Here is a 16,910-nt window from a genome sequence, read left to right on the forward strand (position 1 = left end):
ATATAAAAAGGGCACCCCAGTGGCACCAGAGGTAATTGAAGAACGCTGACATTATCGACAATTGTGCAGTGTACACAAAATGGCCCTGATAAATTTGTTGGGGCCAGCTGGTGTAATTGTTGGGCTTGGTGCTTTCATGAGACGTTGAAAAGCAGCGTGTGTGTGATTACGTGGTAATTAATTTTGTCGCTAGAGTCTAATTTTGGGTGCGATCCACTTGATGCTGACTACAAATGCTTCGAAACTTTTACTTGACCAATCGGTGTACCGAATCCAGATGAACGTGTGACGACACTGGCGAGGCACACACACACTGCACCATTCAACCAACCGAACACATCAGTTACACCGACACCCGAAATGTGCAGGTGCGTCTCAGTTACTATGAGTAAGCGTCCGAAGTTACTATGAGTGTAAAAATGAAATAAAAATTATCAAACAAAAATTATCACTATTTTATTAACTGTACAATAAAATATATTCGGGATTGTACGATTTAATCTGATTTTAATACATTTTTACGGCAATTATGTATGACAACTTTATGTGCACTAGTGCATCCCAGCCGAAATCGCTAATATTATTTTCTAGAAATATCTTAATTTCATTTGATATCTGCTGATCAAATGCATTCTTCAAGAAGTCGACATTTCGGGCTTGTTCGGATTTGGTATTAATAAAATTTGCAAAAGAATTCTGTTAATGATCGCTGAATTTGCAACCTGAGATATCGCAAAATCGAGCACGAGCGTGCTACTACGTAGTAGATAGAACACGAGATCGTAGTGGAAGGGATGATATCCCTTCCACCGTGGGTCGCATTAGTTTACATCATGGTTGCCTTAGGATCGACTGTAACTGTCAACGCCGATCAATTAGCGGTATAATGTCCAATAAAGTGAGTTTTTAAACAATTTTTAACGTATTAGTTCGATTGCCGTGTCGCGTATTATATTCTAGATACAGAAATGTATATCTGCGAATTGCGTTCCTTTTTGTTTGTATTAACTGACGCGTAAATTTGTCAAGTTACTTCACTTACGTCAACCTCGAAATTATTGACATTTTTCGCGAAGCTATGTAAAGATTATGATAATAGACGTAATGGAGAAAGAGGAAGTATTGATTCCAATTTTTTGCTATTATAAAAAAGATAGTTTATGTGCGCGCATTCTTTATTAATTACACAGAATGCATGGACATGAATCTAATCACGTTTTATTTATAAGAACTGATTCTAGAAACTTTAATATTATTAATATTATACAATATTTATTTCACGCTCTAAGAATATGTAATATATACACATAATAATGCCTAAATTAAAAATGAAAAAATTTCTCATTTTTAAATGTTGCTTTGATTGGTTCATTTCAAAGTATCTGGTTTTTTTTAAGTGTTAAAAGTAATATAAAGTTATCTTGTTATTATTATTTAATATTATATTTAACAGTAAAATATTAAAGTGTTTATTTTTAACTTAATAATTAAACTATTGTCATCAAATATATGATGTTGTTGCAAAATAAAATATTATACAAAAATAATATAGTAATGGACCTCAGAAGTGTAAATCTAATAATATGTAAATGTTAAGAATGGACACAGTTGTCATAATGCAATCTTACTAATTGTTATTTGCATCATTAGTTTATGTACTGAAGAGGACACGAAACAAAAGTGTTAAAACATATACTATATTAGCTTAATAAAGCTTTAATTATATCACATATCAATTTCACGTGTTGGCTTATATTGACATTTACATATTATTATAAAAAATTATATTTTGTTAGTTAGATTAATACTATTTATTTTATTTTAATTTAAATTTTACTATGTGTATAAAAAATTCTGTTTTGCTCCAATAACAATTTATTTTTCTTTAGGGAGCAACTAAAAAAATTGGACCTAAAGATGCAGTCAAGACACGTGTCCGGTCAAAACCAAAAACGTCATCCAGTAACGAAAGCAATACGGATACATCGAAAAAATCAGATCCTAATTTTCCAAGGAAATCTCGAACTATTGAGCACAGAGGAGATGGAGATAGAGGGTCCAAATCATTGCAGAATTCCTTGACAAGGACACAACCGATTAGAAATACTATCAAGCCATCCGTCGGATCTTCTCAAGTTAAGACTGTCAAACAAGTATCCTCAACATCGAAATCTAGTCCACTTAATGCTTTGTCTAGTCAATCATTAATGAAGAAGAGTACAACTTCTAAAATAAGGCCTGAAAATATTACAAAATCAAGCGATGACAATACAGTCAAAAAGAGGAAATCCAGAGAACAAGTGGGATATTCAGAGAAGAGAGATCAAAGTACGATATATATGCCAAAATCGACTGCAGACCAGCTCAATATTAAAAAATCTAACGAAAAGATTGCGATTCGAGCAAAGGATAAAGAAAAATCGCAAGATCACTCTGCATCCAATCGAACTAAGCTACAAATGTCGTCCAGAGAACGCAGGAAATCCAGAACGCTAAGTCCAAGCGAGATAAGAATGCTACATAGTGCTATAAGGAGACCAGATATCGTGGAAAAAGAGCAAAAGAAAGATGTTTTAACAGACAGTCATTCTGGTATACAAGCAGACTCGAATGAGGTGGACTACGATTATGAAGATGATTTTGAGGTAAGAAAAAAAGAAAAAAATTTTAATGAAGAGATATATGATAATTATATTACTTTATATTGTTTTTCAGGATTATGAATCAGACTTTCAAGAATGCACTGACAGCGATACTCCCTCGATTAGCGAAAATTCAGATAGCAGTGGAAATAGTTCCCATTTAGAACCGATCGAATTGCGTCTCCGAGAGAAGGTATTATCACTCGCTGAATACTTATTCTATGTGAATATTTATTCTCTATGTCAAAACGCATAATTTTATAAAAACGATTTTTGTAGAAAAGCACGGAACACACAAAGGTCGAAGAGGAACATATGCTTGATTCAGGACATTACGATCTAGCAGAAGCGAAAAAACGAGCAGCACAGGTAGAATCTATGCTTTTAACGCAATCCAATACACCGCCGTTACCTGAATTAAGAGAGCCAGTTGGTAAAACGTTTAGGTTTGTGATAACTAAGATCAAGTATCAAGAATGAATAAATGAATACTTGTAAACTTATTATACTTGATTATACTTGCACATTTTTTGTCATCTATGATTGTTACACTTTTTATTTGCATGTTTTTCTCTAAAGCGTTTTATTAAAAAAAAAAAATAAAGTAAAATATATGGTTAATTTAATGTGTTTACATTTATTTGGAGCAGTGACGATAGACCGGCGGAAAATAAATCTTTACCGTCGTCCACTGATGAAGGCTTCGAGGATAGCCGTTCTGGGGATTTTACTAGATCTCCGCCGCTATCGCAAGTACCATTTATCGATTTTCGTAAACCAAAAGAAAATCACCGTGAGGAGGTAATTTACACAAGAACGTCATAATATTAAATTCATATTATAATATCAAATACATATATCATATATTTAAATTGCTTTATCTTTTGCAGAACTCTCGAAAGATAAGAAGTAGAGGCGAAGAATTGTTGGAAATGATAAAGCTGGACTTTATGGAATGGTCATTATTAGAATGCAATCCTATACCCTATGATGAATTCATAAGAAACTACGGGAAATTAAATACGCAACAAGTATGTTATTATATAGATAACACTTTATGACAATTGTATCATGATTGATTGAGTATTGTATACTGTTTTCTATAGGTGTTTACCCAAACCGGCGACGACAATATGGACATTGAGATACAAACGGACGAAATGCCTTGTAAGAACAAGTGGACGCAATTTCCTATAACTTGTAGAAAAGAATTGCATGATAAACGAGATATAAATTTATTTAAAATGGTAATAATTTACATTATTGTCTATAAAAGCACGGCAGTGTCTCGCGCCATGTCTTATCGTCGAAACACTACCGTGTCTCTAGATATCGGTAAGTATAATTCTGAACGTTCTAAAAATTTGTAGGAGCAATTAGGCGTTGGAAATGATTTGGACGAAATGGACGATATAAATTTTTTGTCACGACCATCGTACGATGTATTGCGGTTAAACGATTTTCTTAATCGCGCGGGCGCGGTTGTATTATCGTTGTTGGAAGAGAGAAAACATGGTGGCACCGTTTTTCAAAATGATGTGGGCGACTTAGCGTTCAGTGATGGTTTCGTGAAGCTCTCTGTAGATACAGTAACATTCTTAGCTACCAGATCAGTTAAGATTATACATTATTCGAATGTTTTAAATAAAGTTCTGCTCACTATTCACGTTCCTGTGGAAGAGGTACGTGGTTGCTATACTATTTAATTATAAAACAAATTAATTAATTGAAAATAAAACGTAATTAATTTGTTGTATATTGAATAGGAGTTAGAAACCATAAGTAAACAGGATTACATCACTGATTGTTGTATCGGATGCGTTTGGAATATTTCCGAACCTTCGATGCCGAAGAAATTATTCTACTCGCAATGCCCTATTACGGCTTGTTGCTTTCACTTAACGAATTGCAACACGGTATTTGCCGGACTCGAGGATGGGTATGCAACTTGAGTTTTCTTTAAAGCTTTTTCATAGTTTTTACAACAATTTAAAAATATAAAATATTATAATTAGATCGTTGAGTCTCTGGGACCTTAAGGAGGATGAGATGTGGCATCAGAAGATTACGGATAAAGCTAATGAGTTAGATTGGGTGATCAGAACGCCTACTTACACGACAACGGCAGAGTTAGATGCACATACATCGCAAGTTGTTGCGATACGCGTACTGTCTAAGATCGAAACTATCTGTGCTAAAGAAAGGAGCAACAAGTTTATTCCTATTCAGGTTGTCATCATAGTATTGATACTGATCTGTTAAAATTTAACTCTACTAATCCACGCTTATTTTTAAATTGCTTTGATAGATATGTAGTTTAGACGAAGATGGTTGCCTCATAATATGGAGTATTTTGCACAATATGGGTATGAATATAGACGATTTAGGGCTTTCTCACTGGGGTAACATAAGACTTATAAAGAATCAGAAAATGTTTTTGACGAAGAAAAACTCAGAAATGTAAATAAAATAGACTTGAGACGTGTTTTTGGAAAGCTCAGTACATGTCTAAGATTCCTCTAACTGTTCAATTTTCTTTTAGAATGAACATGTTTGTCGATATGCATGTAGACAGTGCAAATACAAATAATATTTATATTGCAACTAACAGTACCGATGTCTTGCATGCTACTTATATTGGTAATAGAACTAATCCATTAACATACAAACCAGCTGAAATAAGTGAGTTAAAATAATATTACTTCGATGTATGCATCAAACGTGTATTGTGTGTAACATCAAATTTATTTCAATTAAATATTACAGGTAAATGCGGTACTTCAACTTGCATTGATGTTTGTCCATTTGGTCAATCTTTTTTCTGGGTAAGACTTCTTTCGTCGTTCATCTTAAAAGCTTTATTTTTATCTTAATTTGATTTCCATCAGGTTGGCTGTAACGACGGAACAATTCGACTTCATTATTTAAATATAGAGAGACCGATCGTACAATTGAAAAACGAACAGTATTCGGATGAGATTAAAGCATTGCAATGGTCAAAAACGAAACCGTTGACTATATATACTCTGGATAATAGTTCTCGGTAAGTACACCTTTCATGAAATGAATAAAATTGCAAATAAAATAAGAGTAATTACGAAATTTATAAATTTAACAGAATTCACGTATGGGATTTGAGTAAGAGTGATATCTGCCCTATACATACATTACCTATGGGAAAATGGGGAAAGATAAGCAGCATGCAGCTATCCCCTTGCATAATAGATCAAGATATGACAAATCAATATCTGGTGAGTTTAAAAAGTTAACATCTTGAGCTCGAAAGAGATTTTTTATGTTATAAATTTAAATATATATTTTTTTAGGCTATTGGCATGGAATCTGGTAACATAGAAATACATAAACTGAAGAAAGATTTCTATTACTCAAAGAAAGAGGAATTTTTACAAGAACTGGACATATTTTCGCGATACGTTTCAATATCATAAACGAAAATAGATATATTAATAAAGTGAGAATACAGGCATTAATAATTTTTTAAGAATTACAATTGTTATTTCCGAGAATTGGATATAGAAAGATTCACAGATTTTATACTTCCAGTGTATATGTGCACTTGCAATTATTGCAATAGATAATTAAGATGCTAGTCACAGAAAGTAATATTTACAAGAGAATGATTGGAATTGTCCCTCATCGATTTTGATGAACTTTGGATATGTTGTAGAGCATGAAAAAATATTAGACTCATATTTTTTTGTTTGTGCTTATCTCGAGGTTTATGAAACAGAAAAATATTTTATATAAAAATTGTATCGTTTCTTATGTTCTGTACATACGTAAAAAACATGTTGCAAAAATCAATTTTTAATATGTTTATAACAATTTGTTTATAACAATGTGTAAAATTGATTTTTGCAACATGTCTTTTATGCTGTTATACAGAGCATAAGAAACTATACAGCTTTTATATAAAATATTTTTGGATATACCTCATAGTTTAAAAGATATTTAAGAAAAATGATACAATCCATTATTTTTGATGGGATGTTTCACTCCCTAAACCTCCAGATAAACTTAAACAAAAAATATGTCTATAATATTTTTTCATACTCTAAAACTCATTAAAATCGGCGAGGGACAATTCCCTTGTTAGACACATAAGTTGAAATTCGTGCTCTTAATTAACGAGAGATATAGAATTTTACGTTATTCCGAAATTGTAATTTGTAAGATTTTCAAGGTAATATTTAATTGTCTTTGATAACTTTGAATAATATTGAATTTTTCCAATGTGCAATCAAGTACATTTAAATTGTTATAATTTTATATATCTTATTATATATAAAACGAACAAGATTTTTGTGCACTTATTTGTATCTTTCTGTAATATAATAATACACAATATTCCGTCCAGGGAAAAAAGTACCAATAGATGTAGAAAAAAATAGTATTCATAACATATTTATACATACATTTATATAGTGTATCGTATAAAACATATATACATAAGGACAAATGATAAGATTATACAGTTAAAATATACATAGAATTTTATACATAGCCTAGCCGATTTGATATCGAGTTTTTTTTTATGTAGGTAATCTATTATTGATAATATAATTGAGATGATATGATTTTATTTTAAAAATAAATGTAGAAAAAATTTTCATAAAAGAACTGGTTTGTTTAATAACTGCAGTAATTATTCAACATCAATCATTCTACTTCAATATCTTTGATATAATTGTTCAACTACTTTAATAATAACTTTCGAGATCTGTTAAACAATTTTTATTAAGCAATTGTTATTATTATTAAACAATTATTTCTGTCATTAAGCTTAGATAATTTTTAAATTATCTTTTTACACAATCATTTACAATTTAAATAACAATTACACAAATATAAGAAATTAAATATCCTAGTTAAAGAAATAAAAAAATATTAAAGTGTTGAACGAGGATACATATATAAATTAAAATAATATGTACATGCGTATGTATATTGTAGCCTATATTCAGAATGCGTTTTTATTTCTAAAATTCTCTAATATGCGTAATGTAAAATAATGGCTGTGTTCAGCAGAACACAACAGTTTTGCAATCGTTTATGATTATCTGCTGAGATAGGATCATTCTTCTAGATCTAAAAATAATCCAATCCAGGGCGAAGAAAACTTCCAATAGTTGCAAAATAAACGTTTTGTGTTAAATGCAATCATAATATAGGATGTTAACGCGTAACCAACCGTTGTAAGCGTGTTTTGAAAACAGGCCTATATATATACATATAATGTATACACATATGTATATATTATATTATATTATGCATGCATATACATCATGCATGTACATATACATAATATAAATATATACAAAGAAATATAAATATATAATATATGTAAATATATTTTAAATAAATGCTTTAAAAAATTATTCATGTAAATTATTCATAATAACTTAGATAAATATTTAAAGCATATATGTTAAAATTGTTAAATTGAAAATTTACATTTTTTTATAAGAATTTTTACATTTGCCATAGTAATTGTTACTTAATTATCTTTCGGTGTATAGCACTATATTATTGAAAATTATGCAAACTTAATTAACTTGTTATTAATTAGTTAATTGTCCAATCTCCCAATTTGATTTTCTCGAAAGTAAAACTGCGTGAAAAAAAATTTATCTTTTTATGCGAAATTACATCACCAATAATGAACTATCCTATTTATATGACATTGTATAGAGAGCGTAATCTATCCATCCATCGTCAGCAGTTCAATAATCTGTTTAGAGCGAAGATTATTATCATGTATAGGAAAAGAATGAATTTCTCTGGACGAGAAATCCATGCACTAGCAGCATTGCAAATTTCTTGTTTCACCAACTCTTCTACAATTTGGTCGTAATTGCGTCCTTTTAATGTCTGATGACCGTGTAGCTGTAAGTAGCGTGTGCCATCCTGCGATAACAAAATTCATATTTATTATCGTACTCAAATGCAATCGTATTTACTTACTATACGTTAACGTTGCATATTTTATTATAAAAAAAAAAAAAAAAAAATAACATCGTCATAATTTTTTATACGCGAATAACACATGCGTGACACTTTCACGTAATTCCAATTCGATTAAAATTCACCAGTATTTAGCTTTCGTTCGACGGACGCTTTAGGAGATTTTTGCAAAGAAAAATGTTAAAAGGCAATGAAAATCCTGAAACACACATTACTGATATAACGTGCGATTATTGCACCTGGATCAGTAAAATCTTGGCCAAAATCGATGCCGAGGATAAAATTAAGAAAAAGAAGAAAAAGGGAGTAAATCCGATTATCATTGTTCATGGAGGAGCTGGGAGAATACCCCGATACGCACGGAAATTTATGCTCGACGAGGTTAAATTATTCGCTATTCACATTACACACTTTAAACAATATAAGATTCTAGGAAAACAACTTTGTGTGCACAGCCCCAAAAAAAATCTGTAATACAGACCATTACTTCAGAGTATTACTTAGATGGCACTTTTTTAATATGTCGTTTGAGAAAATCAAGAAAAGATCATTTTTTGTAGAAATAATAAAAATATTGTTTAGTAATGAAAATGTTGATTATGAATATTTATGATGAATGGATTAGGTAAAGAAAGCCGCAATAGCGGCGTATGACGATCTAACTAAAGGATGCTGCTCGCTGGATGCGGTTGAGCGTGCAATTTGTCACATGGAGAGGAAAAAATACTTTAACTGTGCATACGGAGGCTCCTTGGACGCCAATGGAGAGGTCGTGATGGATGCCGCGATAATGGCGAATAATCTTCGCATAGGTTGCGTGGGCGCCGTTCGTAATATAGCACATCCTATAACATTAGGTCTGTCTTTCTTAGCGATACCGCTTACGTCAGAGAAATGATTATGTTTATTTATAATCTGCTTAAATTTCAATACTTCACACTCTTGTAGCCAAAATGGTCTTAGAGCAAACGGAACATGTGTTGATAGTTGAAGCTGGAGCGCAAAAGTTTAGCTTGGAATCGGGCATCCCTACTTTGTCATCTGGCCAGTTGATCGTTATGTCCGATTCGAAGACATCCTTGCACGAAGAAGAAAATAACGGTAAAGGATAGAGAAAACGAACTATAATTTTAAAAATACTAATCGCGATACTGATCAACATAAGAAGATACGAGAAAGACGCTTTTAGAGCAAGAGCTTTTAGACGATGGGGACAAACAATCCGATAAAGAAGAATGTATACCGGGATGTGTAATTGAAAGAGATAAGGAAGAAAGTGCTATTCTCGAAGTCGCAGAGATAGACGAATCCTTGGAAATTGAACCTGATTTTATACAGGTTAATAAATTTATCATAATGGCGCGCGCGCGAATTACATAATGGAATATTCAAACAAAAGTATAATTGTCAAATTCTTTTACATTTATCTAATAGCGTTTTCTCTTGGCTGCACTATCGCCTACTAGTGCAACACTCGGATAGTGTACCGTGTTTCCGTGGCTACGGTGTAGTGCAAATTTTATGTACGAAGTGGGATTTTGACGTCTCAAAGGGACGGTATAGAGCCAGTGTGACATTTAAAATTCGAAAATGGAAGTCAAGCGGGAACACGGTTTCAACGTAATAATGATATAATGTACAGCACTCTAGTGTAGTGTAGCTGAGTTGTAGCGTTTACGCAACTAGTGCGGTGCAAGGTTGCACTCAGTGTATCCCAAGAGAAAACGCTATAAAATTTCCTTAATCTTCAGATATTTTAAATATAAACTCGTATCTGTAATAACACTTATATACATATAATGTAAAATTTTATACATTATAGCTTATGTTTTTATGTTTTTACTAGTCTAACAAGCTTATAATTTGTGGAAGAGAGATAAAGAGATAGAAGAAAAAAGTGTCTTCCAAAATATAAATCTCTTTTTCTCTCTTTTTTTTTTTTTTTTTTTTTTCTTTATGGACCCAATAATATATTTTTGCTCTGAATATTTTAGGTAATTAAAATATTTTTATATTACGATTCTACACACAAACATTTTCTACGACTTTTAAAGAAAATTACTTTAGCTTGGCGCGGTTGGAGCAGTGGCATACGATCGGAAAAAACGTCTGGCTAGCGGAACCTCGACAGCTGGAGAATCAGGAAAGCTGCATGGAATCGTGAGTGCGACTGGAACAGCGATCGGTTGCGGTATTTACGTTGATAAATGCGGCTCTGTGTCTGTTTCGGGTTGCGATAAAACTATCTATAAATACGCGCCAGCCCAGAGGATCTTACGACGATTGCGGCGAAAGGCGATGTCGATCGACGAAGCGGTTACTGAGGTGTTAAAAGACTTCGAAGAAGAAATCGGAGGATCATTTCCACCGGAATCTGACGTAGGTGTAATCGCGTTGACTGCCAAAGGGATACCATTAGTATCCTTTAAGTGTCCACATTTTCCTTGGGCGTATTGCGACAAAGGCTATGTGTATTACGGATGCGCGAGGAACGAGATTTTCTCAGAAAAAATCGATATTATCGAGCGACCGTTAGACTGCATGTGTGAAGATTCAAATTAGATCAAATGCGCGATTCACCAGAGAATCGTTAAATTTTAATCAGAGCTGCAATAAATTCAACTGGCGCATCTCTGATCAAAATAAATCAATTGCATCTCAATATTTATTTGCATTTTTAATATCCGAAACATAATTCCTTTTTTCTTCCTTTCTGTTATATACAGAGTGAACTTTACTGAATCAATTTGGAATAATCGGATTTTTTTACGACAATGTTTTTACTATATGGAAAAAAAAAAAAAAACAGTTTTGCTGAAGTATCTAAAAATTTAGCTAAACCATCAAAATAATTATGTAGGACGCTCAAACGTGATGACATTGCTGAAAAAGTTTTGACATCGAACAACCAGCTTGATCGTTCAATATAATTAGTATAATTACTTTGATGGTCTAACAAAATTACTTTAGATCCGTTATCCACCTAAATTTTTTAATACTTCAACAAAATAATTTTTTCCATGTATTAGATTGAGTTACATACATTTTTTTTCGTGAAATAAAACTAATCCGTACTCAACTTACAGGAAAGATAACACCATGATTATCCTCGTAAGGCCCGTATAATAAGAATGTGGGTGCTTGTCCATTGAATTTTCTTCCAAATATGTTATCCATTTCAAGTAGCATCGTATAAATTTCTTGGCGTCTTAGATCCGTGATATTCTCGTGTGCCATTATCTGCCAAGACAAAAAAAATTCATATTTGCAATAAGAACATCTAATATTAGCTATATCATACGTTAAAGAGAAAATAGTTATACCGATCCGAGAGACGTCCAAGCGAGCAAATACGGAACTCTTTTTATAGCTTCCGCCAAAGTCGGACCTAATACTCTGTACTTAGGCAAACGATTTATACTCTTATTATCAATTTTCTCGTAATAAAAATCACCTGTGATATTAGAAGGTATTAGATAAAAACCATAATAAAGTTAATCGAAACAATTAATCGACTCAACTCACCGGCTTCTGTTTTGTTTTCTATGACTTTTAAATTAACGAAGGCAACGTCGACGACACCGGAAGCCAAGTAATTAAAAGTACTTAGATCATCATCAGCATGTTCCGCACCTGCAACGATATTGCAATTCTGATTATTCATCAACTCATTTCTTGTATGGTCATAACAGGTTTTACATCTCTCTTGTATACATTGTTCTTAGCGAGTCGTGAGAGTTTAAATATCGCGGTCTATTATATATATATCCATATCTCTTTATGATTACAGTTCATTTACGAGCGCTTTGCACACGCTTATAAGCGTGACTGTGTGTCCTCTATATCTTACCTTCCTTGCATAACGAATGTAAATTAGCCGGGAGCTCGTTGCCATTATTTTTATTATTCCATCCGAGGACACAGCTATCTTTGAAGAATTTTGAAATAGCCTGCGCATCCGAACAGTCCCAATTTCCGTTTGACTCGTTCCTCATTAACGTTACAAAAGCGTTCCAACCTGGGACCAAGAGACCATAACGGCGAAATGGATTAAAAGCAATTCTGGAGTAACTGAAACTGCGAAATACGAAATTATATCCCATTTATATAATCGCACCGACGCTTCTGTAGCCCGTGAAGGCCGCCTTGGCACCTTTAAGATCCTTCATAACTCTGAATCTGGAATTCCTCTTGACAACCGCCGCAATCCTATTCAATTCTTGCCGGCTGTGCGCCATTGCGTGGATAATAGGCTTCAAACCCATCCTGCGAGAGAAATGCGATTTGGAAAAATATTTTCAATTTTTATTTGTCATGTTGGTCCGCTAATATTTAGGTATTATTTAGGTATATTTACATTCTGTTTTCGAGAAGCTCTTCAGGCCGCGACAAAAAAATGTCCATTCTTCCTTCCCGTATGGCCTCTACGCATGCTTCTCTGCTAGTTTCTTGAAGACAGGAGATCAACGGTTCCACGCCGTAAACGATAGAAGCGACTCTTAGCCAGCTGCACTTACGCTTTTCGAGATTGGATACCAGACACCAACGTATGTCTCTTGATGGTAAACAACCCGTTCGAATGTTAGCGCTCAAGAAGTTTGGATCTTTGATCAAAACATCCACATTATTGAAACAAACGAAATATATTATTTATCATATTATATTCATAAACGTTTCTAGAAGGTTTTTTTTAATAAGAAACTTTTATACATTGATTCTAATTTAAATTAGAGTTATTCCACTGTCAAATTTCAGTTAACAATTAAATTAATAATTAATAATTAAATTATTAATAGATTTTTGATAAATAGAGACTAACAAATTGCATACACTAAAATGTTTATGTGATTGAAAAAACTTAACAAATTACATAGTTATAATGAATGTTATCAGATGCGGGGAAAGTTTGTGAAATTGAGAATTATGTAATTGTTCAGTGATTAACAAATAGATTATATGTTTTAACAAATTACTTGTTGCAAGAAGTCAAAGATAAATAATCATGTTGTATATACATTACATCGATGTAAGTAATCGTCGGGCGTTTGCAAATCTTTCACGTCAGTAGAGGCAATGTAATAGTTCTCCATCAACTGTAAGACATTGGATTCCCAATTGGACGTTCTGTTCATCATCAAATTCATCATATTGGCGATATTCTCAGCACTCGATCTGAAAAGGAAAACTTTTTAAAATATTTCAATCCTACATAAATCATATATTAAAAAAAAAAATTAAAATGTTACAAAGTCACTTCACGAAGGAGCGACGTAAAACTCTTTAATTCTTTAGGGTGAATCTTATTCCAAAAGAGTGAAATCTCATTCCAAAGAATATTTAGAGAGAACACTCACGGTCTAGCTACAATGACCGGCCATGGTTTAGATATCCAGATGCAGGGTTCCTCAAAGTTTAGTGGTTTCGTGGTGCCGTCCGGACATAGAAATTTGTAATCTTGCACATCGATTGTCTGTGTCTGTGTCAAATACGCTAGATGTTAGTACCGCGAGTTACATTGCAATCCATTTAAATTATAAGAATAATTTTTAGAATAACTTGGAGCGAGATCGGTTCTTTCTAAGCTCATCGTTTCAAAGACATTGCATTGTCTGTTGACTGTTAGTTACCTTGAAGTGTACTTGAGCGTCTCTCAATCTGACCCAGGCAACGTCACCTATGCCATCGGTGAGGCACAACAGGGCACCTTCCCGTCCATAATATTTATCGGTGTTGTAACAGCTGGCTGGTTTCTCGCAAGTGGCGCAGAGATTCCTATATTTCGATTCTGCGAATGATAATAAGGGTTTTTCCGACATTTATTCGTACACGAAGAAATGAAAACTTTCATGCATTACATGTTATAATAAATTATATTGTATAAATAAATTATATAATGATTATAAATAAATCTAAATCTGCACACGCATTTAAAATTAAATGTTTGTATTCGCATATGTTTGTAATTGAATACGTACTCAATTGATAATCAAACGCTGTATCTGCCGACCAAGGGCCAGCGATGCAAGCCGTTTCGAAGTAATTGGACAGAGCATGCACTCTGTTCTCGAACAGCGTCATATTTGGGTCGCATTCTTTTTTAATTATCAGATTCTCAAAATACTGAAATACGAGAAATCGACAGATAAACACACGCTGATACAGACTGATACAAAAAAAAGAGCTCACCAACCATTGAGAAAATTTTAGTCCAATCATCAACTGTATCTAAACCGGGATGACACAATCGCTTTCCTTTGACATCCCATATGCGTTGCACATTTTTGTGCGCTATTGTCACTACCTTAAAACGATGGTCTTCTAAAAAAAAGAATTATTCTTATTTGAGATAATTATAATTTTAATGTAGTTTGATTTTTTGGTATCAAATCGCTCCCGATTATTTATAATAATTAATATAAAATAAAAAAATTCCTTAATTAAAATTATAATTTAAATTTATCCACAAATTAGTGATTGATATTTAAATTGAAATTTATATCGATAAAGTTCAGGCACTTTATGTGCTTCTCGTAATTTTTTATCTTAATAATTACCTTCTGAGAAGAGTCTTAATTCATTCGTGACTAGTACACTGTATAGTTTGTAGTTTCTTATCGCCACAAGTTCTTCTGGCTCCAACACAGTGATGTCGACATCACCATTGGCTACTCGACGTAAACAGCCAAATCTATAAAGAATTACTTTACACATAAGAAGTATATTTTCTAATACACTCGCATTTGGAAAATTGATCAATTCGCAAGTTTTGCAATCAAATCGGTCTTTCTAAAAAAGTCATATCTTCAACGGATTTTTTAGTAACAGAAAGTTATTTTCTAAATGATTCACGTTTTATATACATATACACGTTTTATGTATAAGGTAAAAGAAGGTGCTAAAAATAATAAAAATATACATACTTCTCGTAAAACCTAAAAGTGATACGTTACATATCTTTTTATTATTTCCACCCAAGTAATAGTGTTAATTCTCCTTCAAAGATATTTTTATTGAAAGTCTTCTTCTTATTCCAACCTTATTCCACCTAAGTAATAGCAACTTTAATTCTTTGACAAAAATCATTATTTCTCGAACAAAATTATTTTACCAAATTAAAAATTAAAACCCAAATGCTACAGTCTTAACTAGCCAAGTGAAATTCTATCATTATATATTAAAAAAAGTAAAACCAAATGGTACTATTTTTGTTATTTAACTTTAATATGTATCAATCATATAAAAGATTTGATATCTACAACTGGCGCCAAGTTAATTTTCTAAATGACTCATATTATATACATATAGGGTGTTCCGTAAAGATAGGAGCAATGCTTAAGATAAAAATTCCAGAGATCATTTTGAGACGAATCTTAATACCGAGAGAAAATATCTTTTAACATAAGAAATATCAATAATTAGCAATAATTAGCAGCAATTGTATCTTCTCATACATAATATATATTTATATTGATATTTATAGGAGGCAATAATTAGCTTTCACTTTTAACATTTTGCGTCGTACTATACTTGAATATTAGGCGCAAATTTTAGGCGGTATAATTCGCTAACTTTAAATAATTACAATTAAAAAATTATTATAATCTCGACATTTTGGGATTAGAATTTTTGTCTCAAAATAATCTTATAACTTATAATACGTCTATTGTTATGATATATTATTACGAAATGTAATCTTTTAACTTGTTTAGAACAAAAAAAAACAAAAGTTTCTAAATATTAAGAATTGAAAAAAACTTATATCGCAGAAAATTTTATCATGTCATTATGCGTTATACTTGCCTATCAGTTTCTACAACACATTCTATCGGACTCTTAGCCAATTTCGGGCAGAGTGAAAGAATTCTTTGCGTAGTATGTACACTATCGACTAAGCATAGTGACCCTAAAACATTAATTTCATATTTTGTATACAGGATTTTTTTTAATAGACAACAAATATTTTTGAGAATACGTATTTTATATTAATTACGCATTATTTATCTTTTTCAAATCGTGCTCGAAAACAAATTTGTTAACGTTTATGTAAAGAAATAATTTATTGTTACTATATTGTTGATAATGATATTGGACAAAAATATAATTTTATTGATACAGAAAAGTTCAATTTTATCAATTTTTCAGATGTAAACGTATTTCAGATGCTTGCCTGGCAAGAAGTACGCAAAAATAGCAAAACAACAATTAATCATAAAACATGCACACGCTGCACACACACACACACACACACACACACACACACACACACACACACACACACACACA

At 32.2% G+C, this 16,910-nt stretch overlaps 2 protein-coding genes across 4 annotated transcripts in view; one reads left to right on the top strand and one right to left on the bottom strand.

Moving 5' to 3' along the window:
• The first annotated feature begins 840 nt into the window (after nt 1-840).
• On the top strand, nt 841-6,100 carry LOC108747190 (WD repeat-containing protein 60). Of its 2 annotated transcripts, none has more exons than XM_018484513.1 (16): nt 841-898; nt 1,890-2,645; nt 2,716-2,835; nt 2,922-3,088; nt 3,290-3,443; nt 3,533-3,673; nt 3,749-3,889; nt 4,013-4,324; nt 4,409-4,581; nt 4,658-4,871; nt 4,951-5,102; nt 5,185-5,324; nt 5,409-5,467; nt 5,531-5,685; nt 5,761-5,893; nt 5,969-6,100. In XM_018484513.1, the coding sequence occupies exons 1-16, from the start codon at nt 887-889 to the stop codon at nt 6,089-6,091; spliced, it is 2,952 nt and encodes a 983-aa protein (XP_018340015.1). In that variant the 5' UTR covers nt 841-886; the 3' UTR covers nt 6,092-6,100. The 2 variants fall into 2 exon arrangements, with proteins under 2 accessions (XP_018340015.1, XP_018340016.1); XM_018484514.1 differs by having other exon boundaries at nt 3,293-3,443.
• Nucleotides 6,101-8,177: 2,077 nt separating this feature from the next.
• LOC108747251 (transferrin) overlaps nt 8,178-16,910 on the bottom strand; it is a 10,196-nt gene continuing 1,463 nt past the window's right edge. The window contains exons 2-16 of one of the 2 annotated variants that reach the window (XM_018484628.1): nt 16,428-16,530; nt 15,182-15,315; nt 14,818-14,945; nt 14,603-14,747; nt 14,255-14,412; nt 13,982-14,103; nt 13,648-13,799; nt 12,985-13,231; nt 12,745-12,893; nt 12,478-12,645; nt 12,153-12,260; nt 11,951-12,081; nt 11,712-11,867; nt 9,370-9,472; nt 8,383-8,570 (exon numbers count right to left, since the gene is read on the bottom strand). In XM_018484628.1, coding sequence (XP_018340130.1) covers nt 8,464-8,570; nt 9,370-9,472; nt 11,712-11,867; nt 11,951-12,081; nt 12,153-12,260; nt 12,478-12,645; nt 12,745-12,893; nt 12,985-13,231; nt 13,648-13,799; nt 13,982-14,103; nt 14,255-14,412; nt 14,603-14,747; nt 14,818-14,945; nt 15,182-15,315; nt 16,428-16,530 — 2,111 coding nt within the window. In that variant the 3' untranslated portion in view covers nt 8,383-8,463. Of the gene's footprint in view, nt 8,571-9,369; nt 9,473-11,711; nt 11,868-11,950; nt 12,082-12,152; nt 12,261-12,477; nt 12,646-12,744; nt 12,894-12,984; nt 13,232-13,647; nt 13,800-13,981; nt 14,104-14,254; nt 14,413-14,602; nt 14,748-14,817; nt 14,946-15,181; nt 15,316-16,427; nt 16,531-16,910 lie in introns of both variants that reach the window. The other variant, XM_018484629.1, reaches the window with a different exon arrangement.

The sequence above is a fragment of the Trachymyrmex septentrionalis genome, unplaced genomic scaffold (genome assembly GCF_001594115.1).
Source record: "Trachymyrmex septentrionalis isolate Tsep2-gDNA-1 unplaced genomic scaffold, Tsep1.0 scaffold196, whole genome shotgun sequence".
Classification (NCBI taxonomy): domain Eukaryota; kingdom Metazoa; phylum Arthropoda; class Insecta; order Hymenoptera; family Formicidae; genus Trachymyrmex; species Trachymyrmex septentrionalis.